This window comes from Syngnathus leptorhynchus, chromosome 16 (genome assembly GCF_054491065.1).
Source record: "Syngnathus leptorhynchus isolate UIUO chromosome 16, UIUO_Slep, whole genome shotgun sequence".
Taxonomy (NCBI): domain Eukaryota; kingdom Metazoa; phylum Chordata; class Actinopteri; order Syngnathiformes; family Syngnathidae; genus Syngnathus; species Syngnathus leptorhynchus.
In genome coordinates this window covers 5,217,283-5,244,819 of record NC_141210.1, presented here as the reverse complement: position 1 = coordinate 5,244,819, position 27,537 = coordinate 5,217,283, and the positions used below count along the sequence as shown (strand labels likewise).

General features: G+C 48.1%; 1 protein-coding gene across 1 annotated transcript; it reads right to left on the bottom strand.

Moving 5' to 3' along the window:
- Positions 1-374: 374 nt before the first annotated feature.
- On the bottom strand, positions 375-23,387 carry notch3 (notch receptor 3). Its single transcript, XM_085933680.1, has 33 exons — positions 23,083-23,387; positions 22,409-22,481; positions 15,212-15,354; positions 14,815-15,150; positions 13,999-14,121; positions 13,693-13,926; positions 13,473-13,628; positions 13,214-13,399; positions 12,169-12,282; positions 11,179-11,292; positions 10,258-10,491; positions 10,020-10,130; positions 9,684-9,876; positions 9,467-9,612; positions 8,550-8,783; positions 8,320-8,472; positions 8,015-8,243; positions 7,740-7,941; positions 7,500-7,656; positions 7,233-7,417; positions 6,766-6,898; positions 6,433-6,690; positions 6,129-6,238; positions 5,509-6,038; positions 5,106-5,432; positions 4,893-5,032; positions 4,590-4,818; positions 4,364-4,454; positions 4,112-4,280; positions 3,730-4,034; positions 3,500-3,647; positions 3,329-3,426; positions 375-3,213 (listed from the first exon to the last, which is right to left on the bottom strand). The coding sequence occupies exons 1-33, from the start codon at positions 23,141-23,143 to the stop codon at positions 1,780-1,782; spliced, it is 7,356 nt and encodes a 2,451-aa protein (XP_085789806.1). The 5' UTR covers positions 23,144-23,387; the 3' UTR covers positions 375-1,779.
- Between the last annotated feature and the right edge of the window lie 4,150 nt (positions 23,388-27,537).

Sequence of the window (27,537 nt, the reverse complement as noted above, 5' to 3'; positions counted from 1 at the left end):
CACCTCCAACCACAATGACATGCACATTGTCAAACCTCTTGCATTGGACCACCCGTAAGTGTTCCTAATGAAGTGTCCAGAACTGACTGTGGCATCTAAACAGAAAAAAAATGATTACCCTTGGTCATTTTATTCACACACTAACTATATTGTCATTCACACTTTTTTTTGAAGTGATATTGTCACTGTAAATGCCCATTGTTGTTATTCTTATTGTATAAATCTAAGTAAGGCCAAACTCACCTGAATAAAAATCTGAAGGAGCCTATTGGCTGTGTACTAATCAAAGCATTTATTGTCAACTTATCATGAAGGTAAAAGAGACTCATAAATATGAAATCAAGAACTGCATGAATAAGAGCCCCACAGTCCAAATTGTGCTAAATGAAGTACATTTTATTTTTGTCCTTTTTAGTACATAACAATCATTTTAGAAACATAAGACCTTTCCAACAAAACATCTACCCGGTAACAAACATATGTACACACAGAAAACGTCAAAAAGTTGAAATGTACAAACACTCAGTGCGACCCGGTAGGGAAAACTGGCAGGCGAGTTAAACAATATATATATTTATAAAACCCCGAAAATGATCAAACAAAAACAACAACAGTTACAAATTGAGTCGGAGTGGAACTTGGGAACAAAAGTGAACAGGATACAAAAATAAAGAACTAATAGTAGAAGTAGTAGTAGTTTCTACGGAAGTGGTGCGGATGAATGACTATGAATTGAATTTTTCTTATGCATAATTCATATCAAGGCTGATGGGAAATTGGCTTAATTGCATTAAGCAACCTCATTCATCCTTACAAGGTGTCAAAAGAGAAAAAGTGCAGCACTACACGGTAGCGTTGCTCCCTAACGTCTCTTCGAACAGTCCTTTAGGATGTACATCAACCCAAACCCAAACTATATTGAAATTTTCAGGAATGATGGAGAGAAAAAAAATAGCAGCTGGTGAGCATAGCTTAGCATATCTGAGGTGAACTAAAAAAAGGAATGCATGTATTAAACGATGTTACAAAGATAAAAAAAAAAAAGGCAGTGACAGGCTGATTTTCAAAACTAGTCAAAATTGTCCCTTAACTAAAAAGTGTTTTTTTTTTTCAAAGGCCATCATTAAAGAATGTTTTCATTTCCACTCCCGTCATATAAATATCCATCGTGTGGTTCATTTGGCCAGTCACCACTTGAAGTGCTTCGGACACGCTCATCTACATTCTTAATACTCAAAAGAAAAAGCACAATTGAATCCAATGGGAAATGGAGCTCTGGAGTTGCAACCCAACTTTTGAACGGGCCTGAATAAATACCAGGAGAGGTGATGAGCAGGCCTGAAGGATAAATTAAATTAGAAAAATAAGAAGTCAAATGAAGTTGTGGGACTTTCTTTTGCATGAAACTAGGACAAAAAGGAGTGTGAAAATACCTACAAAAATACAAACAATAAATAAAATTAAATGAATTCCCTTCAGATTTTTAACTACTTTTAAACGTTTGTTAGTTTTTAGGAGAGGATCCCTCAGTCTTTTGAAATAAAAGACTAAGTTTTCTTCATATACTTTTTTTTTTTTAATAATAAAGTCCATCTGTGACAGAATTACTTCATTAATTTGTCTGCTAGTTTTTCAGACAACACACGTTTTTCCCTTTACTGTGTCTCACAGGCCGTCCGCAAACATCGCACGTGGGCGGCCGGGCGGTCCTCGGCGTAAACAAGTCAATCCAAATCCAATAAAAAATCTTGGAAACAGGTTGACGCATGGACTGCATCTTTAAGCGAACACCTGCATCTTTTTGTTGGCTTCTGGGATTTTTGAAATTTGGGTCTGGGCGGAGCCGGCGGCGGCAACGGCGACGGCAGGGCTGGGGGTGGAGTCTGACCAGTCGGACACGCACTGAGGGGAGGGGCTGGACCAGGGCTCGGGGGACTCGGGCGAGGGGGTCAGGTAGGGATGCTCGGTGGGCAGGTGCAGGTAATGCTTGGGGGTGGCGTCGAGAGCCGACGTGTAGCTATGCTGCGAGGGCGGGGTGGGGTAATCTTCCGTGGAGCCCGGCTGGGGGACGGGAGCTTGGGCAGGCGGGGCGATGCCCAGCGGAGCCTGCGGAGGCGGCTGCTGGAAAAATGGCGGCGGGGGTTGTGGGGCTTGCGAGGTCTGCGGCGTAGGCGGCGTGGACGACGCCATGCGGGCCATACTCTGCTGGCCGCTTACCGAGTGGCTCATAATCTGCTGCTCGCTAATGGAGGGCAGTTTGACAGGGCTGACGCTCGGCGTGGAGGTGACGGGCGTGGGTTGCAACATGGCGCCGCGGTACATCTGCTGCTGGTGCAACAGCATGCTCTGCTGCAGCGGCTGCATGCTCTGCTGCGGCGGCGGCATGCTCTGCACCAGGTTCACCACCTGCTGGCCGCACTGCGAGGCTGACGCCCGGGGGTGCCAATCGAAGGGCACGCTGACCGGGCTCACCAGGCCCATGTTGAGCCCCATCTGGCCCGACGGACTCAGCACGTAACCGTGGCCCACGTCCGACGCCATGGACACGCGGCCCTGCAGGGCCATGCCGCCGTTGCCCAGGTCGTTGAGCTGCGCCAGAGACACGGCAAAAGGACCGCCGCCGTCCAGCATGCCGGCGTGCACCATGGGCGTGCTCGGGACAGACATAGACGAGTGGAAGAGCCCCGGCGACGGCATGGCCACAGGGGACGTGGGGTTGGTGATGTAGCCGGCGTTGCTGGCACCCCCGTGAGGCGAATCCAGCGAGTCCACTGGCGAGAGAGTGACCGAGCTCTCCAGCAGGGCACTCTGCATGTCCAAGGTCAGCTTCTTGTTGCGGGCCTTGACCGAGTCCTTCAGACCGCCGGCGTGCTGACCTCCTAGGCCGGAGCCCTTAGCCCCCGGCCGGCGGTTCTTCTTGCCCTGCGGGGTGGTCTTCAGGCTGGGAAGGAAGGCGCTGGGCGGGCACATGAGGGGCGACAGGGTGTGCCCGCTGGAGAGGTGGAGTCCGGGCCCGCCGTGGCCCTGAGGGCTCCTCACAGTGTTGTACTCGTCCAGGAGCTGCACAATATCGTGGTGCATGCGTTCCTGTGCAATGTCTCGGGGCAGCCTGTCCATGTGGTCCGTAATCTCGCGGTTGGCAAAGTGAGCCAGCAGTACTTTGACGGCCTCGCAGCTTCCCTCTCGAGCCGCAAGGAAGAGAGGCGTCTCCTCCTGAACAACACACACAGATGGTTAAGAATGTGTACACTTCATCACTTCTAATGCCCACAAAAATGTTTCAATAGCTTTCCGAGGAACTGGAAAATGCATGAAATGGCGTTCGTACCTTCAGATCTTGCATGTCTTTGTTGGCGCCATTCTTGAGCAAGGCAATAGTCGCATCCACGTTGTTAACAGCAGCCGCCCAGTGCAAGGCAGATTTACCTGAAGGAAAACAAACTTACGTTAACATCTTCTACTCAACATGCGAGTGTACCAGGCTCTAACCGGTGCTGACCTAGTTCATCAACTGCATTGACATCTGCGTGGCAAGTGATGAGTTCCTCAACCATTCCCTCCACCGCCAGCCGAGCGGCCAGGATGAGCGCCGTGGAGCCGTCGTACATGCGCGAGTCAAGATCTGTGGCCCTGTTTCGGATCAGGATCTACGACAAGAGAAAGCCGAGCTTAGATCTTTTACACTTGAAATCTGTTTTCACCAATTATTCCACTTGTTCTGACGTGTACCTGGAACACTCCTTGTGCGTCCGCAGCCACGGCAGCATGTAGGGGCGAGCGTCCCGTATTATCCTGAGCGTTGGCGTCCGCTCCGGCATCCAGGAGTCTCTTGGCGGCGTCGGCGCGAGCGTAACGGGCAGCCAGGTGGAGCGCCGTCTCGCCCGTGCGATCCGTTTGGGCGGCGAGCGACGCGCCCTGATAGATGAGGTCTGAGATGATGTTGGCCGAACACTCCTCGCTCTCCTCCTCCTCGGCAATCTCGGGTTCCAGCCCGCCTCCGCAGAACGACGCCAGCATAAGTGGAGTAAAACCATCTAGTAAAACAGTAGTTAGTTAATATACGTAATTAATCAGATAGCTGTATACAGTATGTGTAAATATATTATTCAACCTGGGCCTCTGACGTTCACATCCATGCAGTCACTTTCAAACTCCCCTTGCGGAGGCGTGAGCGCCATAGTGGGCGGAACGCGGATGTCCGCCGCCGCCAGGTGATGTTGCGTCCACTGCCGGCTATCGACGGCGTCCTCTCCGTCTGACAGCATGCTTGGCTCCTCCATCTTGAAAAAAAAAAAAATGGCAAAGACATTAGTGTCATAAATTAACTGTTGTATTTCTAAGTGTATGTGGGGATTAATTTGACCTTCAGTCGTTTGGGTTCTGGGCATTCGGCGTCCATCCACTGGTCGCTGTGATCTCCAAGCAGTGACTCCTCAACCGTTTTGGGCATATGTCTGTTGATGATATGGAAAAACATGAAGAATAAAACAGAAGAAAAAAAAACATCATCTAAAAGTAAATTTTAGAAAAATGGCGGCTACTTGTAGCAGCGCAAATTGAGGACTACACAATTACTCCTCCAGCCTTACTTCATTCCGAGAGCATCCTGGCCCACCGGCTCCCTGCGGTTCTTGTTGCTGCCGAGCTCTTTCTTGGGGAAGAAGCCCTCGGGGAACCACAGCGTGCTGTGCTCGCGCTTCCTCCGAGAAATCAACATGCCTAACACCATGATGATCAGCACGAAAAGCGACGCTATGCTGACCAGCATCAGCTTGCCCCATTGAGGAATGGGGTCTGTTTCATCCACAATCTTCTCACCTACGTAGACAAAAGCGAGGGAGTGATTACAGATATGTTCCTCTGCTGTGCTTCTCGCCTTCGCTTGTACCTACCGCGGACTTCTTTGAGAGGGTACGGGAAGCGGAGCATTTCGACGGCCGACAAGGCTCCGAGGTAGTCGGCGGCGCTCTCGGGCGTTGGGAAGCAGTCGTGAGTACACAAGCGGTTGTCTATCTCCAGGTACACGATGGAGCTGATCAAACAAGACATTGATGTTAGTGGTCCAAAGGTACCACGAGTGGGCTTCCTTACACTAAATGACTCACCCGATAATCTCCTGCTGAGGTTGCAGCTCCCGCTTAAGGCGGGCCTCCCGCCGGGTGTAGGGTCGGATCATCGCCTCGCCGTTGTGGTCCAGCCGGAAGCGTAGCGTGGTGTGAAGGATAGCGCTCAGCTTGAGCAGAAAGGCCGTGCTGGTGCGGAGGAGCTCCTCCGGTGGCAGCAGCACCACTAGAACCAAGGAGCCGTCCACGATGTCTTCCGGGACCTTTTGAGCGCAGTCCAAGCCGTCCCAGCCGCATTCCTCCGTGTTGCAGCCTTGGTCGCAAAGGCCGTCGGCGTAGTGGTCGATACAGTACGTCTCATAGATGGGGCTGAAGGAACCAGAAAATTAGAATGACATTAATAAGAACGAGACATGACACACATCAAGACGAGACAAAAACTCACTTGCAAACTTTCTCCTTGGCTTTGCAGTCAAAGTTGTCGTATAAGCAGTCAGCGTTGTTGCACGACTCGTCGCACTGGCTGTTATTGAAGACACGCCAGCAGCGGGGGTCGGCGCAACGGGCCCAAGGGTTGACCGCCAGCGAGCAATCGCCGCCGTCCCAGCGGCAAGCCAGCGTGCTGCATTCCTTGTCGCACACGCCGTCGTTGGCTTTGCCGTGACAGTCGGTCAGCGGGCACGACGGGACCGGGGCCTCGTTGAGCCGGCCGGTCTGCTCGCACCGTTTGCCCGTCCACCCGCTGGGACATTGGCAATGGAAGAACGGGAAGGCGGTCTCCTCGGTGCAAAGGCCGCCGTTGCGGCAGGGTTGCGAGGAGCATCCTTCGTTGCTGCGGTGGGCGCACTGCGGCCCGCCGTAGCCAGGCAAACAGCTGCAGCGCGCCCCTCGCGTGGTGAGAGCGCAGTTTCCGCCGTTGTAGCAAGACAGTTCGCGGCAGGACATGCTTCGCTCGCAGTTGGGGCCTGTGTAACCCTGCAGAAAATCAATAGCAAGTTGGATCAAATACAAAAAAAAAAAAAATCCGGTTGATGCTTTATGTGACTGAAGTCAATATGGACTTACGAGCTGACACGTGCACGTGTAGCCAACGGCAGAACTGGACCCGGAACACACTCCTCCGTTTTGACAAGGCTGGGATTCACAAGCACTGAATCGGTTTTGGCACCTTCGACCTAAAACAATGACAAACATCAGAACAGAAGTTCACCAAGGCATGAAAATTACAATTCTGAAGGAAACAAGCGGACTTCTTAAAGAAAAACAGAAAAAAGGCATTGCAAGTTCACTTCATCCTTTTTTTTCTTGGTAACAAGAATAATATTTCTATTTTTTATGTTCCTTAGTTTGGAAAAAAGGTTTATCTAACCCGTGAAGCCGACTTTGCAGACACACTGGTAGTCGTTGGGCATCTGGATGCAGTCCAAGCTGTTGGAGGGACTGCAAGGGTTGGAGAGACACTCGTTGATGTCCCCCTCGCATCGTTCACCCGTAAACCCGGGCGGACAGTTGCAGCGGTAGCTGCCCACTCGGTCTACGCAGGTGCCGTTGTTGAGGCACTTGTGGGGAGCGCCGCGAGGCCTCACAGGTGGGGCGCAGTCGTCTTCGTTGATCTCGCAGAGGACGCCTTGAAGAGAGACCATTTTGAGTTACTGGTGAAGTCAGAATTGTGTCCTATCTTGTCTTTGGTCGTCGGACATACCCAGAGTGCCAGGAGGACAGGAGCAGATGTAATGTCCGATCAGGTTGATGCACGTGCCTCCGTTTTGGCAAGGGTGGGATTGACACTCGTTGATCTCCAGCTCGCAGTTCTGACCCGTGAAGCCCGGCATGCACTGGAGGACAATTACATTACATTTTTACCATTCTTTTTTTTATTTTACTTGATTTATTACTTTTATTATTATTTTTCTTTATTAGAGAATTAATTCAAAGTACATGGCTTTAAAAATGGGCCACACTTGATTCTTAACAAGACAAATTAGTTAATTGTAAATGCCTACATACAATTTTAAAACATATTGTTTTATTGGCTTATTTATTTACCAGTTAAATGGATGAATAAAATTAATTAATTAACACATTTTTGGGTGGGTAAAACATTTATGAAGGCAACCATTGATAAAGTAAATGCTCAGGAATGCAGATTGGCACATCTCAAGAACTCACGTCACACTGGTATCCTCCAACATATCCCCTGCAGGTGGCGCCATTGCGACAGGGTTTGTCCTCGCAGTGGTCCACTTGGCTCTCGCAGTAGCTGCCCGTATAGTCTCCGGGACACTTGCAGTAGTGCGTGTTGCCCGTGTTGACGCAGTGGCCGCCATGGTGGCACAGCTCGTCCGTCTGGAGTCCTGATGACGAAAGACGAGGAAAGTGAGCGACCACGTTGCGTATCAAAAAAAGGTGGAAGAGTATAACAAGTCAAAACTAGACCTCTTTGGCGAGCCGCCGTCTCACAGGAGACTCTGGGGATGTCGCAGTAACGTCCGGACCAGCCGTGAGCGCACTCGCAGAGGAAGGCCGAGTCTTTTTGCCGACAGCGTCCTCCATTCTGGCATGGGGAGGAGCGTCTGCACCAGTCAACTGGTGTCTATAGATAAAAAGCAACAATTAGCATGCTAGCAGAGTCGCTGAGAAGTTGGGCTTTGAGAAGGATCGTCTTTTTAGGTGTACCTGACAGCGCGAGCCAGCGTAGCCTTTGGGGCAGGTGCAGCGGAAGGACTCCAGGGCGTCTTGGCAGACACCCCCGTTGAGGCACGGCTGGGAGTCGCACTCGTTGACCTCGTACTGGCAGTGCGAGCCGGTGAAGCCCGAGCGGCACGTACACGAGTAGCCGTTGATCTTATCCGTGCACGTCCCTCCGTTGAAGCACGAGCTGCCGACGTGGAAACAACTCACGTCAGTCACGTATTAAAGCTTGAACCATTTGGAGAAATAACGGCACCCACCTTTCCGTGCAATCGGGTATGTTGGTTTCGCAATGGATGCCGGTGAAGCCGGCCCTGCAGGTGCACGTGTAGGAGTTGACGTAGTCGGTGCACGTGCCGCCGTTCTTGCAAGGCAAACTTTGACATTCGTTGATCTCCAGAGCGCAGCGAGGCCCGGTGAAGCCCGGCAGGCAGCTGCAGTGGAAGGAGTTGATGCTATCTGTACAGGAACCTCCGCTTAGGCACGGATCTGCGGAGCCACGGAAGGGAACCAATGAGGGATTTGCGTAAGGGCGCCATACGTTGACATCCGTGCTGCCACTCACTAGGGGAGCAGTCGTTGATGTCCGTGTCGCAGGTGGGCCCGGTGAAACCGGGCCTGCAGGAGCACGCAAAAGACCCGAGTGTGTTGGAGCAGGTCCCGCGGTTCTTGCAAGGATTGGAGAGGCATTCGTTCACGTCTCTATTACAAAGTTGCCCTGCGGATGGCAAAAAATGTCACATTGAGATCACAGTCTAGATGTGACCACCTCCCCTCATATGGTTCCGTGCTCACCTTGCCAACCGGGCTGGCAGTTGCACTGGTAGCCAAGGTAGTCTGTGGTGTGGGTGCAGATGGCCTGATTTGAGCAAGGGTTCGGGGAACATGGGGTGAGCACTTCGGCACACGTGGGGCCGCTGTAGGGAAGCTCGCACAGACAGGTGAAGCTGTCCACGCCGTCCACACACGTGCCTTTGTTCAGGCAGGGACTGGACGCACACTCGTTGATGTTCATCTGGCAGAGGTTACCTACCGGGGGGCGGGGGGGACAAAAATGATTTATTATACATGAGTCCAAGTGGACTAATTGACGCCCTTCTAAAAATAGTTAGAATTGCCTTGTGTGGTGCTATACGACTGTTGACACCAGAGCTCCCTCTAGTGACACATAAAAAAATCATTTCATATGAACAACTCAGTTGTATTTAACTTTTTAGTATTGAGCATTTGCAAGTACATGAAAAAAGCTCAATCATTTTTTTAAAACTATTTTATTTGATTATTATTTATTGAATGATTATTTATTTAGTTTTTATTTATTATTTTTATATTTTTATCTTATTTTATTATTTACTATTTGATTTATTATTTGTTTTAACTTTCTACATGTAAGCACAGTGTTCAAACAGTGCATAATGAAACAAAGACTTCAACAACAGTAAATATACTTCCAAGGAATAAATCCTGTCTTGTTCTGGATGAACACCAAGGCCGACTACGCTACTGTATTTTATTGCTAGTCATGATGGTGTTATAGTTGGCAAACTACATATTTTTTAGCGGTCGAAAAAGAAACCGCAAAATAGGGTCAAGGAATCAATTACATTCGTAAATCAAATGAGAGATGGAAGAACTTGAATGTCAAGTGTGGAAATATATTTTTCCCCCCAATGTTTCTTGTCCAAGCACTTTCAATGAATTTCACAACGTACCTCTAAATCCCTGACGACATTTGCAGGTGAAGCCGTTAAGTTGATCGATGCAAGTGCCGGCGTTTTGGCAAGGGCTCGGCAAACAGTCATTCCTGTCCAGGTCGCAGTTTTTTCCCACCCAGCCTGGCTCGCAGTCACAGCGATAACTGCAAAGACACAAAGGAAGTCAATTTTCGCCCGGAATGCAAGCTCGGAGAGGTCATCCCGGCGTGCGTACCCGTTGATGTCGTCCCTGCAGGCGCCGTGGACGCACGGGCTGCTGCCGCATTCGTCCACCTGCGAGTAACAGTACGGGGGCTTGAATCCATCCGGGCACTGGCAGTGGAAGCCGTTCTCCTCGTCCACGCACGTGCCTCCGTTGCGACAGGGGCTCGACGCACACTCGTCTATCTCCACGTTACACTTGGGACCTGACAAGATAGCGAGTGTCAAATGAAATTTAAATGTGTCTATCAGGAGGATGTCCAAACTTTTTCCACTGAGGGAAAAAAATGTATTAGTGTGATAATGAAACATTCAAATAAAAAAATTAATCACATTTCCAAGAACTTACCGGTGAAGCCGGGCTTGCAAACGCAGTCGTAGCGGTTGATGCCATCTTTGCACATGCCATAGTCACATGGGTTACTGGCACAATCGTCAAAATTGATCTCACAGTTGGTGCCTGTTGTGAGAGCAAACTTTTAACTAACTTTTCCCCGCCCTCACAATGAAACAAAACAACAATGACGCCAACTTCAAATAAAATGTCCTCATTGTAAATAATACAAAGAGATTTGTCTGGTCCGTACCCGACGTCCCGTGTTGGCACTGGCAGATGTATTTGTTGACCAGGTCGACGCACTTCCCTCCGTTCTGGCAAGGGTTGCTGTGGCACTCGTTGAGCTGGTTCTCGCAGCGGTAGCCCGTGTAGCCGGCGTCGCAGTTGCACGTGTAGCTGGCGATGCCGTCCACACAGGTGCCGTGGTGGCACGGGTCGGGCTGGCAGTTGTTGATGTTGCTTTCACATAGCGTACCTTCGTATCCTAATGAGAGAACAGAGTATTGTTGACCTAGTTCTAAAACAGAATCCCGAAAAATTGGATCTACTCGGTTTCCAAGGCAACAGGTTGTCTGATGCATCAGACAAGTGTTGGTTTGTTTGCTAAGTGCTACAGAGTTGGGCAAAGCAGCAAAGAAAAAAATCCTACCAAAGCACCCCCCGCGGCCCGCTTTTGTTCTCTGCGGCGGAGGGAACAATGGCGGGCCGCAGCACGTTAAACAGAGCCACTTTACCATACGGGGGGGGTGCTTTGGGGGAGGGGGGGTGTCGCAAATATAGGGAATACCAAGCAGCTGGCATTTGAAACAATGAAGCAAAGGCCCTCATAAACGCTTAACATCAAACCACATAAAACGATGCCGTGCTTCCCAACCTGTTGAGCAGAGGCATTTTTTTCGTCCTCATAAAACTGTCGATGCATGTGAGGGAATGAGGGACGGGGCACACCATAAGGTGTTGTGTGTGTGTGGGGGGGTGAACAGATGAACAAATGAACAGATGTCGGGGTGACGACCAAGGTTCTTTTCCAGGCAACTACTGGTGACACGGTGATCTTGAGGGGGGGGGGGTTCTGGGGGATTAGCGGGGTGAAGTCAGTTTGTAGAGATATAGCTGACCCCCGCCCAAAAAAAACCAATGCACAAGTGTTTTAGGCACCTGACAAACTTACCTTCAGCACAGCGGCACTCGAAGCCGTTGGGTCGGTCGTAGCACTTGGCGCCGTTCTGGCAGGGCGTGCTGGCGCACTCGTCGATGTCAATCTGGCACATGGTGCCGGTGAAGCCTGGGACAGTCAAACACAGAGGCGACAGGTCAGAGAGCAACTCCGGGGCGGTTTTGTCCCTTCTTAGTGGCCCGGGGGCAAAGGTCTCCGGCGTGGTCAGAGACGTCTGGCTCAGACTGGTTAAGAGATGCGTCATCTGGACGCTGATGGAAATCCCATGACCTTGATGGCATTTCAAGGTCACGGAAAAGACCTCATACGGGTTGCGCCTATCAACATGGCAACGATGAGAAAGACGGATTTTGGTAGTAGCGCTCTGCTGCTTTGAAAGCTTGAGAAACTACGCAGCCTTGAAATCGGTGGGCAACGTGCCCAGATTGGGGGGCTTGCATTGGTAGCACGCTGCTCTGTTGATTAACAATGTGAGGATGGGCTGTGTGTTGCTGCTGATGGGGGGTGTTGAGCAGAGGAGACAGTGGGATTGTTTTCTCTTTTGCCCCCTCCCTCTCCTTTTCTACATCAACCCTACAGGCTGAATAGAGAGATGGGGAGGCGGAGGGGAGGTGGTGGGGGGGAGACGTCTGTCCCAGATGTAAATTGCGGACCTGGAAAAGAATCTCATTAGCGGGACTGCTGTTCAGACCCCCCCTCCCCTTCACCATCACCACCAACCAAGGCAAGTTGAGGGAGACTGCTGTCCCTTTTACATTCCAAAGGGGAGGGGCTTGGGGGTCACAATAGTGTCTTTGTTTAGGCGAGAGGATAGGCACTTTTTTTTTTAAATAAGTGGAGGCTGGACTGTCTCAGATTGTCATTCAAATCATGTGCACACAAATGAGGATATTTCATAAAATATTTGATGTGAGAAGCAAACTGTTGAATTTATGGGAATGTGATAGCAATAACATTCTTTTCCCCCATCGAAACTCATCTTACCAGGTTGGCAGGTGCACGTAAAGCCATTGACCATGTCCCGACAGATGCCGTCGTTCACACACGGGTTGCTCTCGCAGTCGTCAACGTCGGTCTCACAGTAAGTCCCCGTGTAACCTACAAGACATGTTTGCACGTGAGTACAAAGAAATCTCTGATAGAATTAGAACATTCCTAGGAAATCACAATTATTCCATCAATGGTGTGCTATTTCTAGAACAGGCCCGCGGGCTGCTCGAGTGGTCCTCGGGGCCTACTCACGGGCCCACATCCATTACCTTGTGTGAGTGTGTGTGTGCATGTGTGTGTGTATGGTCTCCACTCTTAACAATTCTATGAGAACCCTTTTTCATGCTCTCCAGGGACTTTACTGAACCGCAGGATTCGCTGACCTCGAGTCCTAAGATGTTACATCGCATCGCAACACCCCGAGGTCGGCGTCCCATTCACCTGATATATGTTATACATTCGCTGTTAGCAAAGCAACTAAGCCCCCCCACCCCACCCCCTTATTGAAGTGAAGCCGAGTGTGGAAGCCGCCCGGCTTGAGCTTTGCCGGGCAGCCTGACGATGAGGAGGGTGAGGAGGAAGAGCCTGTCTCTGGAAAGCAGGAAAAAAAATGGGAAGGGGGGGGGTCGAAGAGGGGGGCTCTGGGAAAAGGCCTCCTTTCCCCTCTCTGTGTGTACGAGGGTGCAAAGTGGAGCACAGAGGGGCCCTATTGTTCGGCTCCATTCCCACCACTCTACAACTCATTACGATTCACAGCACAGCGCTCCCCCTAACTGCTCGCCCTCTCTCACATCCAGTCCTATAGAGCCCACTCCCAGCTCTAATTTGTATAGTTCCCAAAACCCCGGGATGCATGTAGCACCGTGCGTGAGAGTTTCACTCTGGTTTTTTGTCACCCAGAGTCCAAACCATCACTTTGTCCGCACTAATACCCCTCTCTGTCTGGTTGTACAGTGCGCCGAGAGCCCCCTTTGCCCTCCGTTACATAATAGCCCACTCTGGCGGTCGGCATGGCAACGGTGGAGATAATTCTCCATACCTGGCATGCAGATGCAGGTGAACTCTCCGATGCGGTCCAGGCAAGTGGCGTCGTTCTGACAAGGCATGGAGACGCATTCGTTGATGTCGATCTCGCAACGCGGGCCGGCGTAGCCGCGGCCGCATTGACATTGGAACGACCCCTCGGTGTTGACGCACTTGCCAAAGTGCTCGCATGGGTTTGCACCTGTGAGACAAAATGGAGGTTTGAGAAGAGAGGACGTGACAGTCCGGTGGCGACAAATAAGTCGCAAACATACCGATGGAGCATTCGTCCATGTCCTGGTTACAAGCCCCTCCCACAAAGCCAGCGGGGCAGGTGCAAATGGCCCGGCCGTTGAGAGGGTTGGTGTCGCACACGGCTCCCTCGTTGCAGGGGTTGCTCACACAGGCGTCCTCCAGGTGGCACAGCAAACCTAAACGATGCCCAACAATAAAATAATGCCGCCCAAAATGTGGTCCAATGATGCCTTTGCTTACCCGTCTTCCCGACCGGGCACTCGCAGAAAAAGGAGGCGACTCGGTCGTGGCAGGTGGCCCCGTTGAAGCAAACGGCGTTGGCGCAGTCGTCGATGTTTTCGCTGCAGTCGTCGCCCGTCCAGCCGTTGACGCAGACGCAGGTGTGGCCCCCGATGGTGTTGAAGCACGTCCCCCCGTTGTGGCAGGCATTGGGCTGCATCAGACACTCGTTGACGTCCTCGGCGCAGTACTGGCCTGGCGTGGTGAGGCGTGATTAGCTCACATGGCTCGTATTTATTCATTTTCCAGAAAGACCGTGTGCTGTACCTGTCCATTCAGGTGGGCACTGGCAATTGTATGTGTTGACGCCATCCACGCAAATGCCGCCATTCATACATTTGTGGCCCGGGCAGTCGTCTACATTATTTTCACAGTTGTGGCCCTGGAAGCCTGGAGCGGATGGAGGGAAAGGTTACGACAAACAAACACATTAAGTCGCCCCCCCCCCTCCCTGTTCCGCAACAATCAATTTAACTCATAACCTCGAGTCACGTTTCCCACACTGCAGGAGCACGAGGTACTTAAAAGGTTGAGTGGGTGTCCGACTGTTTACATCCACTCGTGACGGTTCCCACACGACGCCGGCGAGAGTCTCGACGGCCGCCTCGGAGGCCCGCGCTCCCTGCAGTGTTTGCTTGTTTTATAATCTTTCAGTTTCAATGACTTCCTTTCTGGCAGGAGACATTTCCTGTCAGCTCCCCAGTGGCAAGCCAGAAAGGGTCCATAAAATAAATTCGTTCTGTTGTGGACATAGTGGAGCAGGAACGCGGGCGTGCGATCCTCCTCCGCCGACTTCTCAACGCCGCCACCCCGTTTCTCATCAGGCTATAAATAGCAGGCGGGAAGTTGACCTGCGACGTATGAGTAAATCCCAGCAGCGACGTTCACAACCGCGTCATCGGCCATGGGAAAAACTTCAGACTTGGGAAAACAGCGGGCCTACGCTCTGATAGTGATGGTTTGCATGTGTGCAAACCCCCCCACCCCCCCATGTGGGACGGCCCCAGTGGGCTTGATGTAATTTGGCTTGAATATGTGTGGGATAGCGATTAGCATTAGCTACATATTGGCTACCATACATACCTGGCAGGCAGGCGCATTCATAGGAATGGTCGCTGGTCTGGCGACATGTGCCGCCGTTGAGGCACTGCGAGGGGGCGCAGGGCTGGGTGGACACCTCGCAAGTGCGCCCGCTGTACCCGGGCGGGCATTGGCAGCGGAAGGACCCGTGGGTGTTGATGCAAAGGCCGGCGTTGAGGCAAGCGCCGGGTTTGCGGCACTCGTCCACGTCGCTGCGGCAGTTCTTCCCTTGGAATCCAGGTGGGCAGGAGCAGTTGTAGTGATTATTCCAGTTGGCACAGCGGGCGCCATTGGCGCAAGGACTCGTGGCGCAGGCGTCAATGAGCGAGCAGTCTTGGCCTGGAATTTGAAGGAACGGTCAGATGGAGCTGAAGCTTTGTGCTAATTGTGACGGGCATACCTCTGAAGCCCCTCTGACACACGCAGCTGTACTGCGGGACACCGTTGACCACTTGGCTCTTGCAAGCGGCCCCGTTAAGACACGGCGATTGGTGGCAGGGATCCTGGTGCTGACAAAGCGAACCGATGAATCCTGGACGGCATCTGGATAAAATGAGCGTTAAGTCTTTGAGAGCCAAAACAGGTAACAAGCTTAAAAGCAAAAGAAGCAAATCTTCAGATCGCACCAATTGTCATTTTGTTCATTAATGCAGCGCATCTGGTCGTCCAGACCCCGTGACAACTCTTCCTTGACTCATAATGTGGTGCGAGGCTGGCGTCTACGCCCTGGAATTATTTCATATTAAGCGCCGGTTGCTTCAAAAGTGCAATGCGGTTTTGTGGAAGGAGTGATGCACTCGCAAACGGAGCCAGGCCATATCCTGACGGACGGGCTTTACCAAACGCGCAATTTGTGTCCTCTCCAGCTGGCGAGAGCCATTTTTTCAGTGTCAGCTAACATTCCTCCGTCGTTACGGCTTTTTCCGCAGGTCGGCTCGAAAGAATATACGAACACGCCCAGCGATGGCTGACAGGAAGCCAAAACGATTCCACCCCTGCGCCGACGTAAGAAAACTGGAGTCTACGCTCAGTGTGCTGAGCAAAGAGGAAAAGACAGCTGTGATATTTGGAGGAGTTCTATCCGCTTCCAAGACACACTTTCCAGTCTCGCCTTTTGTTTAAACATATCAACATCGGATTAGGAGTATCTGATTGCTCTCTGCGGGCCGATGAGAGTTCAGACAAGGTTTGTACTAACGGAGGAGGTTAGTTTGAGTTAGAAACCCGACACTCAGAGTTGAGCCTCGGGTACAAGCCCCCCCTCGCTCTTCAAACAGGCTGTTTGATGCTGATGACAGAGCAGTGACGGCCAGGATTTGGTTCACCCCGAGGCTGTCTTCTTTTTTTACTGCCGAAGAACCCTCGGGCTTAATCAACAATGGATTCCCCTCTGTTCTTCTTTGTACAAGCATTATTTCATTCTATTATTGCACGCTGATCTACAAAACAAACTTTTTGTTTTGCAGTTGTTGTTGGGAGTAGGCCAGCCTTTTTTTACTATGTTTGTTACTATGTTTGACTTGCTTTGGAGTGTTACAATGACAAAATGATAAAGGGAAGCCACAGGGCTTCACCACAAAGGACTGCACCGGCATATCCAAGAGAAAGAGACACGAGGAAACAAAAAGTGCAGTCGAATAGAACTATTAAATAGTTGAACCACTAGAAACACAACATTGTGAAATTTATTAGGGATGGGTGAGTAGCCTGCTAATAGCAGAATTAAGAATCGGGTCAATAGCACCCTTATTTTAAGGTATCGGGTAGTTTTGGATGCGGCCAATACCAGCAACTGATACTTAGGGCAAATTTTTGTCATTGGGCTAAGTAAAATTCTAATTCTATTCTAAATAAAAAAATATAAAAATAAATAAATAAATAAATAAATAAATAAATAAATAAAATAGGTAACAGAACTTGTATTGGTATCGGTCTGGAAAAATAGATTTTGAACATCCCAATAATTTACAGTTGAATGTAAGCACACTCTCTAAGAATAGAAGTTGGCTCAGCTACTACCCCCCACTCGAACTAAAACGCCAGCTTGGCACCCCCCCTCCCTTCCCCACACTGCTGAGAGGTCAAATGTCAGAGGTCCCCCGTCTGATTGTGATGATAATGTCACTCAGGCTGCAGGGCGAGGGGTGGGGCTACGCCGCAGGAGAGAATGTCTTTGGAGGCTGCAACTGGTGGACGGAGAGGGGGTGAGTTTGGGAGAGGGGGGGGGTGTTAGAGACGGTCTGGTCCAGAGGGAATGCCATGTCATATTTCCTGTAATCCCTTGTCCGCTGCTCTAAAAACACATCGCTCGCTCCGAAACCCAGGATGGCCGTCGCCCTGGCAACGGGGCAGACCAAAGAGCAAGCCTGACACTCAACCAATCACCCCGCCCGCCCCTTGGTACCCAGGGCTATTTGTCATGGCTTGGCTGGGTTTATTTAGAGGCAAATTAACTATGTCTGGAATCTAGCGGGTCAGGACAAAAAAAAAAAATGAAACGTGGCACATAGAGGACCATTTGGTGAAGGCCCGAGACCAAAGTTAAGATTTGACTCTAGTGGCAAGGCCAAAGGTTGTCTAAAGGTTTTCAGTGCCGTTTTTTTGCGACTTGGGTCATCTATCTTCTCAAAATTTTATGAAGTCAAAACACGCATTCTTTTGTCTAGACCCGCGTTCTTTCTCCCATAACCCAAACTCAACTGATACCAGCGTACAGCTCGGTCCAGCTGCCCCAAAACAAGTCCTTATCGGACTCGGATTCCGCAGCTTCTGGGAACGCCAAGGGGAAGCACGCGAAGGGCAGGTGCCGGCTGCTGTTATGCACCAACCTCCCCAACCCCCTTGGGTGCCGACTTCTGACCTCTGAAGAAGAAGACGCCAGATGATGATGAGCAAGAAGTTCTTTCAAGCCGTTGTTGCATGGATATGTCTAATCCCCCCTTGTGTCAAACCATGAGATATTTTACCAGCTGCGTTTCTCGGGCACCACGCATCTGTCCACATCTGTCATTGCGTCTAGTCGTCTCCGAGTCAAAATAACAACTGGTGTTTTTTTTTTTCCCGGGGACGCACACACACACAAAAACCACTTCACATGACTGAAGAGACACATCAACCTAAAGAAAACATGCATTAAGGATTCCTTTTAGCCTTTTAGCTTCACCACTGCAACACGACATGCAAAGCAAACAACCGCATGCCTGAACACAAAGAGGAGAAACTTACAACCGGCGTGGTAGCCACAAATGATGACATCCAAACGAGAAATTGCGATAAGGGGGAAGAAGAAGAAAGCATTTTAATGAGTGGAAGTGAGAGCTTTCATTTCAGATATGTACTTTTGATTTATGGGATCTAGTGGAACCTAATGCCGGTTTTCCTGCTCTGTGGTTCATTGAAGCAAGAGGTAACCTGAGCTCATCTCCTCCCAAACAATAGCAGATCCTCTGCCGCGGGGTCAAAGGGCGACTCACCTGTGAACAAAGACCCTGTCATCTGTGACACGGTTTCATACTTGCAGTCGAGCTCCAACAAAGCAACGTGTATCAAAGAGGCTCGCTATCTTTGAGCTCAGAGCATCTTTCTACTTTGTGATTTGGTCCAAAAGTGAAACCCAACGACATTTATTCTCCCATAGTCATGCCAACTTGAGCCTTACCCACATCCCCCTTTCTTTCTGAGGAGTTCTTGGCTCTCCCTTTTCTCAGCAAACAACCACATTGGTGGGGGGGAGGTGTTTTTGTGGCCCCCCCAAATAAAAGCACTAAAGTAGTCAGAAGTCCTTTGTATGATCAGGTTGGAAGGAGCCAAGGGGGAGGGATGAGGGGGGGGGGTTAGTGACCCAAGCAGCTAGTCTTTCAGGTCTGGGCTTCCATGGACCAACAGGCCGAGGCCGTCGCCTGGCAACAGTATCCCATGGAGCGAGGGAGCCCGAACGGGAAGAAAAGGGGGTGCTGGGAACGAGGGTTTCGTGAGGTTCGGACAGTTTGAGTACTTCGGAGGAACGACCTTTGCATGTGCAGGAAGCTGGCGACACACGACCGCTCGCTTCTTGTAATTGAGTTCCTTCTGAAGCCAATCTGCTCCACAACAAATTATGCTCACGGTCAAACAATCGGATTGAGGTTTTTGAAATCCGGTGCAATCAATTCCTACAATATTCAAGTTCAAGCAAAGCGTGGATAATTTTTTTGCGAGGCAGCTCCTTGACATTTTTCAAATAGCAGCGATAACCACATGACACGCACCCCGAGGCCGAGGTCTTTCCAAACATTCGGCATCACACACAACCACAGCGCTACCCACAACCACCAAAGCTAAACCAGATTTGTGCAAAAACTTTGAAATTCCAAAATCAAAACTTGATTTCAACATGAAAGAAGAGACCCTATCCAGAACTCCTCAAACTATCACCACAACAGTAACAGACAAAGAAGATCATTTGAACTTCTCAAGGCCTGCTTAATAACCAAACCTCTCCCAAAACATATATCATAATTGATTATGTTACTTTAGCCCGAAATGAAGCCAACCTGATGCTTGAGTAAAGCCGCTGCGATTAGACAGGATGTACGGAGCAAAAAGGTCAGAAGGCAGAACTTCCTGTGACAGGGCCTGGGAACCAGAGCTCCCAGTTTACAATTACATCCAAATACCATCCTCCCTATATTAGTTTCAAACCGAATGGTCAGATATAAGCCATGAGCTTCCTTTTAACTAAAACTTTTCTGCAATCCATTGTGGCACCACTCGCAGCTAATTGCAAAGTCAAACATTCCACCCATCAGGACCTCAATGAGAGTGTATTGTCTGTTGGGTGCATTCCTGAATAGGCTTCCAGGGGGGTGGACAATAACCTGGAACTTTGGAACTTCCACAACGACTGGAGGGAACCTCAGACAGCAGCATTCCTTTTCTAAATCCACCGTGAAGATGGCCGAAGAAAAACATCGACTATGCTAACCGGTGCTGTGGACGGGGACATTAGGCATGAAGGGGATGTTTGCGGGCGATCAAAAATACAAGGCTCCTTTTATCATGTCTCGAGGGCCTGGGAGTAGTTGAAGGGTCACGACAAAACACGCACAATTTATACGCTAACTCGGCAAGTGAGGCCAAAGGCAACACATTTATTAAAAAAAGAAAAACAGAAACAGCCACCGCTTCCACATGCAGGCGGCGCCAGGGGCAACTAATGTTTTTGTTTCTGTCTCATTTTTCTTTTAGTAGGGATTTATGTCAGAAAATAATAAAGTATTTAATTAAACTTGTCTTGATGCTGACTCCAAAGACAATAGCCCTTTTTTTTCACGATGAACCCGTTAAAAATTGAGCTCTTCCAACTCTGCCTAGCAACAAATCGCACCCGCCATTTTTTTTTCTTTCTTCATACAATGGAATCCAAGCTGTCCCACAGAGGTTAATGTCAACATGTGGCAAGTGAAGTGGCTCTGTGAGAGAATCAACATGTGCTAGCGAGCTAGCAGGCTAGTCGGCGAACTTGTCTCCCAGTGTGCGACTCAATGGTAGCACCTGGCCCTACGCTGCCCCTTTGTTGAGCTCTGACTTCACTGGATTACCATCACAACATCCACCAGCTGTCCTCTACGCTGCCCCCCCCCCACTCCGCCATTTTCCAAGCCAGACCCCCTTTGCGACTTGCTCAGCGTCCCCCCACTAAAATCCAGCTGGATCCTCTCTGATCAACACTTTCACAATCTAATTATCTCTATTGCGTTCATACCGCCGCCCTATCAAGTCTATCGTGTTATTAAAAAGATTTTTATTCACTTTTGTTGCAATATTTTTGTTTAACATCAGCTATGGGTGAGATTTGATATACCGCTAACATAACCGTCATAAATATGCTAATCAGCGCATCATCGAAGCCCCTGCGGGACCGCCCACAAAAAATGCAAAATCTTTGTTCCTTTAAAATGATCACTTTCAGGGGACCTTTAAAACAGCATGTTTTTTTCAATCATTATTATTACATCATCAATAACAGATTGTTGCTTCTGTTATTTAATTTACATTTCACAATGTTTGTCCCACAGCTATTAAAAATGGGAACAATTTGTGATTCTGTTTCATCAATCAGGCAGTCTATTGTCAAGTTCAATCACAGTTTTTTTTGTTTTTTTTGCTACGAAAGGTCTAATACACGCCATTCACTTTTCCGTTAAAGCTACTCAGTAAGGATTGGCCTTCAATCTTGCATCCTTTAGTGACTCACCTGTTGAGGAAGTCGGAACACTCAGTCATAAATTTTTTTTTTGATGTGCCGCCTCTAATCTGACACGGCGTGACATCATGGCCGCGCAGGATATTTGATACGCGATTATCTGGGGCAGGAACAAAAGCCAGCTGCCATTTATTGTATATCAGTCAAATATTAAAGCTAATTGGGAAGGCCGTAAGACAAAATATCTCAACTTTTTCATGAAGACCTTGAAGCTACAAATACGGAGTAGCATAAATTCAATTTTTGTCGGTAAACATTTTCATGAAAGCTAGTTCCTGCGGCTTTTTTCTTTCCTGCACCTACTTTGTGCACTCTGTATCGGGTATCTGCAGGAAGAAAGGACCTTTTCTACTCTTGTATATCTTTGTTCTTTTCTCCTGGTTGGGGGCAGGTGGGGGTTAATGAGAGAGAGAGGGGGGGGGGGGGTAGTTACCTCAGAATCTAACTAGTCCAACAACTCTTTTCTCAGCTACTCTGCTTTGCTCCAGTTTGATATTTGTGGGGAGACGCATTCTTTCTATTTAAATGGCACTACAGTGGGTCCAGATGCTCCTCCTTCATAAAAAATGCTTTGGAGTCTTGTTATTATTCATCTTCAGTGTTTTCATGGCTTCATGAAATTACACATTGACTGACTTAATGGCACTCTGGCCACATCCCAACTGCAAATGATTGATAAAACGTGGGCGGCGGTTGCTTCTAACGGAGGCCACTTACACGTTTGTGAGTCGAGTTATGTCCGCTTCACAGTGATAACTGAGATTTACGTATAGAGTGGTAGAAAAAAAGGATTATTCTTATCTTATCTATCCTTGATGTGTCTTTTGACCTCTTTATTCTACTAAAATGAGGGCCTTTTTGGAAAACAGGTGGCGGAGACGGGTTGTTTCTTCTCAATGCAACACTCCAGCATGTTCCCTCTTCCAAAAAGCTACAAGGAGGGCTTAAAAAGGGACAAGTGACCCTCGGGTAAGACACTGGAGGCGATTTCACTTGACTATTGTCACGGCTTTTCCCACACAAACCTTCTTCTCCACCCCTCCACCCAAAGGAATTTTAAAACAAAAGCCTTATCAGTGTCAAAAGACGGCCAAAGCAAGCAGGGCACTTCAATTAAGCTTTCTAAGGGGAACTAAATAAAATGGTTTTGGTGGAGACATTTAACAGGTGCAGAGGAGGCATGTCGAGGCTTGCTGATACTCGTAGGTTGGATAAACCCATTTGCAACATTTATTGTAAGGCAATTAAAAGTAGGAATGTTTATCTTTTCTGGAGAAAAAAAATGACAAGTCTAGTTGAAAGAGTGTTAAGTGGATTTAAAGAGACATTCAGATTTGAATGAGTTGTACTTACATGCATCGGGAGGGCGACTCTATGCATGTCCCTCCATTTTCACATGGCCTGGATTTATCAGAGCATCGAAAACCTGTGGGAGATGTGAGAAATAATTTAAATGGAAGCCATGCAGCAAATGAGACAGCAACATGAAGACAAACTGATGTGACCCCCCCACACACACACCTCTTATCTGAGCCCAGCCATGCAACTAGCGGCTTTTGTCCAATTCTAAAGTGTTTGTGATGTACTTTGTTGAGCCTCAATAAACTTATCCAACTTAAATTCATGCAAACACGCTCACGTGTAAAGTTTTGTTACTAAACTGTGCAAAGAGTTCAACTCATTTAGGAGTCAGTTTTACGTAATATTTTAATTTGACTTCTGCAAGAAAGCTTTGGGGCAACTACTTTTGAAAAAAATATTGCTGAATTGACACAATAGCTGGCGCTTTCTACATGCACGTGCCTAAATACGCAATTAACATGTTCATTAACATACCTGTGGTCGGATTTCACCACACTGCATTGACACGGTTATACATGATGTCGTTATCATAAACTATTTTTCAAACCGTAATAAATTCACTGGCACACTTAATTAGATGCATGCAACTCTCCACTTTAAAACCAGATGACAAAATCGAGACATGTCCAGGCAAAGAACCACAATGCAATTAAAGTGTTAATTACCTTCACAAAGTTGCATAAACAATAAAAAGGACAAAATAATCCACGGTATATTCCCTTCCATGTCGGTGGGAAAAAGTTTCCGGCACTTTGTGGCGCCCTTTCAATACAAATACATCCTTGAGGAATCAAATTGGTGTGAGAAAGAAGGCTCCGGAGTGTGCTGGCCACGATGCCTTCTTTGTCATAAAGTTGACCGGGAAAGGAGTCGCTTTAAGTCCCGCATAAAAGAAAAAGTCCTCCGCAGCTCAGCCACCGCGGATCCTCCTTGACTGAGATTCCTTGGAAAACTTTGGCTGCACGGCAAGAGGCTGCGGCAGCACACCAGTCAACACACTCCGCCTCTCTCTCTCTCTCTCTCTCTCTCTCTCTCTCTCTCTCTCTCTCTCTCTCTCTCTCTCTCTCTCTCTCTCTCTCTCTCTCTCTCTCTCTCTCTCTCTCTCTCTCTCTCTCTCTCTCTCTCTCTCTCTCTCTCTCTCTCTCTCCCTTTCTCGCACCCCACCGACACACGCACGCTGCAAGACCTTTAAGATGCTTTATTGGTCCCATTGTCAATGAAAGCAAGCGTTAGTTGAAAAAAAAACATTTAAAAGACCTAATTAAATTCTTAATAAGATTTAAGAGTTTTTATTCGCCATGTTTGAGCGTGTCAAACAAGGAATTTGACTTCGGGACATTTAGTTGACTAACAACACTCCGGACATGTGAAAAATGACAAATATTCTCAAACATCCCCTGATCTTGAGTGTGACTGTGCATATCTATCTATCCATCTATCCATCTATCCATCTATCTATCCATCCATCCATCCATCCATCCATCCATCCATCCATCCATCCATCTATCTATCTATCTATCTATCTATCTATCTATCTATCTATCTATCTATCTATCTATCTATCTATCTATCTATCTATCTATCTATCTATCTATCTATCTATCTATCTATCTATCTATCTATCTATCTATCTATCTATCTATCTATCTATCTATCTATCTATCTATCTATCTATCTATCTATCTATCTATCTATCTATCTATCTATCTATCTATCCATCTATCTATATGGATGTTATCAAGGTTAACATATCTACTTTGTCATTGAGAATTATCTTGTGTGGAATTGACAAAAAAAAAAAAACTTGCAGAAATTTGAAATGTATTTGTTCAACAATATACAGAGCTTGCCAATTGAATCATGTGAATTAAGTGAAGATCCACCACGGGCTCCCCTCAATGCTAACATTAGCCATAAATGCATCCATATATACTGGAGCACGTCCAGTCTTGTGCATGAATGCTCTTGTTTGTTTGTGTTTACAGTTTGTGCATGACAGATAAGATTGTTAACTATGTTTATATAGTTGTCTTGAAAAAAAAAAAAAGCAGAAGCCAAGCCTCGTTGTTCTGAACACCCCCCTCCACACACCGCTCTCCCAGCATGCAACTCACATCAACTTGCACCTTGTATATAGAGCCTGGGTTGTTCCTCGGCCAGCACGGAGCCGCTCTCTTCCAGAGACAATAGCCTTGATTTGAATCATAAAAGGAGTCCGGCATTATGACACAGTTTCTCCCCACAGGGGAGGGAGGCACAATAATATTCAAGCTCACTGCCCCGATGCCACCGTCCCCACCGCCACCTCGCCATCACAACACTAGAACTCGCCTTGAATAAATTACAAGCATGGGTAAGGCCGTGAATGCAGAGGGATGGCTGGGAGCGAAGTTCGTTAGGTGCGCTGATGTCATCTGGACGGATCTGTGAAAAGAACTGTTTGGGGTTTTTGGAAACACCCGCTTCCTTTGGAACACGGCATCAGATCAAAGCTGGGTCGTAGAATTGGGATTCTTAGAACACCAGATATATAATTCTGCTATTGTTAACACTTTTTTTCATCCAATCAGATTGCAGGTTTGATTCGTTGCCAGTTGCAGTCAATTTATGTTTCGGAATATTTCATTTCCTCCTCTGATGTCATCAGTAGAAACGGAGCCGAGTCTTCCCTGTGGAAATCTGACCTGGCCTGCATTGTTGTATTGTTCTGGAACTGAAAACACAAAACTAAATCACGTGTGAACGGCAGTGGGTCGGCCTCCATTCTTTTTCTTCACGTAATTTCAAAAGAAATTCACCGACATCTCGCCGGTTTATTTATTTGCATTCCCTCCTTTCTCACGCACACAAACAAACATCAAGTATTGGGTGTTGTGTTTGGACTGCAGCCGGGGTGTGAGAGTGGAAGCTTTAGTGGCAAAGTTCTCGCGCAAGGCTCAGGGGGACTTCTCCCGTCACACAAACAAACCTGTCGTCGGCTTGGCGATTTATAACTCTGTTCTCTGCTGGAGAGACAACGAAACGCACTTGGCACAGCCGCTTACCTTATGTGTGACTGGGACGCAACATCTTGACACCGCTCGCTTCTTCCCTCCACATCTTCCTGAATTGGTCTGCGACCAAAAAAAGAAAGTTAGCTCAATCTTCTGCAAAGTCGCTAAATTTTGGTGCAGATTTGTAACAAGTTTTTTTTTGTATTAAGCCGATATGAGCTACATATCTGGTTTTAGGTTGCATAATTTTAAATTCAAATCAAAATCGATAAGGTCAGAAGCTATTGATTAGCAATCGCTAGATGACCTTTCAGAGCGACACTCGGCAGTGTGTGTGTATGGACACAAAGTAGACGTGATGACTTTACCACCCAAGGCAGACTGATTTATGGGCAAAAACCATGAGAGCACCCATAGAGAGCGTGGAGAGGATTAAAAGACCACCGCCTAATAAAAAGGGGCACTGGGACCTCCTGCGGGCGCATGTCGCGGCCAATCAGAGCACAGCGGCCAGTTTGATGAGCTTTCATAATTTGGTCATCGCTTTGTACGCACAGTAGTGGTCAGCGTCGAGTGCCGTGAGATTATGGGATGTAAAGTCAAAAGCAAAGGCCTGATGAGGTCATTGCTGAAAGGTAACACACACACACAAACACACACACACAAGTATAGATAAGATAATACTTTGTTGATGCTGGAAAAGTGACATCAACTATTTGGGAAAAAAAAACTCCTTTTCTTAAGCACTATTAACAGGCTCTCTTTCACATTCATAAAACAAGAATTCCTATAACATTAAAACAGTGGTTATAAAAAGTCTGCACATCCTTCTTTGTTTAAATGTAAAACAATGAAACCAAGATAAATTACTTTAAAACATTTTTTCTCCATAATTGCGACCTACCTGTACCATTAAATGCTAAAATATTTTTGGGGAAGTCATAATAAGTGAGGTCATGAAGTTGAATAAGTGTGCACACCCTGTATATATGCAATACAACAAGTTCACTCATTTTGTTTTTAACTCCCTGCAACAATAAATGTGTCATCTTGCACGGTGAGACAACAGACAAAATGATTAAACTTTTGTATTCTTTTTTTCCTTGCCCACCCACTCACTCACACACACACACACACACACACACACACACACACACACACACACACACACACACACACACATACACGCACACACACGGTCAGCGCGTCTGGGGGCTTTTTTTGCCTAAAGTAAACACGTGCGAATGATGAATCTTCTTTCAGATTGTGGGAAAAAGTGTTTGACTTTCTCACAAGCTCTCTAAACGGCTATTAAATCCTCAATGTGTACACACGTCCAGGGACGAGCTTGAAGCGAGTGGGGGAGAAAAAAAAAAAAAGAATGTTTTACCTATGTGGAATCTTGTGCTTTTCTGGGCTTGTTCGTCATTATACAGAAGTTTGGGATGGGACATGTGTTTGAAAATCCAAATGGGGAAATAATTTGTTTCTCTGTGTATGGAGAAAAAACAGAGGATGGTGTCAGTGGATTGACATGGACTGAGACTCACTAAGGCATTTTGGTTTACCAATGTATAGTAAAAATGGGGTTGGGGAGGGGGGTCAGTGAGGGCACATCCTAGCATAGGAATGTATCACGAACAGAGCTGGAGAGCGGCCACGACTGTGTTTCCGTGTGAAATAGCGACTTAAGGCCACAGTGAACAGCTGCCGGACAGTGCCCCCGTTTGCCCCCCCCGAACTCCCCACCTCCCTCCCCCTTGCCCCTCGGAAAGCCTGTAAATCTTAAGGGAGAACTGAGGTGCCAGCGACGTGCTGAAAGGGAACCAGGGAGGATCCCGGGGTTTAGTGCGAAAGGTCACTTGTGTGTAAGTAAGGCCCTGATGCTGATGACCCAACACACGTTCGAGGATCAGCCGCTGGACACCCATGACGGACCGTACGCTTCCTGTTTGGATCGGGAAGACGGTAGCTGTATGGGGGCTGCGGCCAGAGGGCTTCTACTGACAAAAGCCAATTGCGCTCATTAAGAATATCGGACAAAAAAAAAAAAAAAGGATCTCAAAGCATGTAATGTGACAAATAAAGCAGCAGAACACCCGAGTTAAGTTGCGACGTGATGGCACT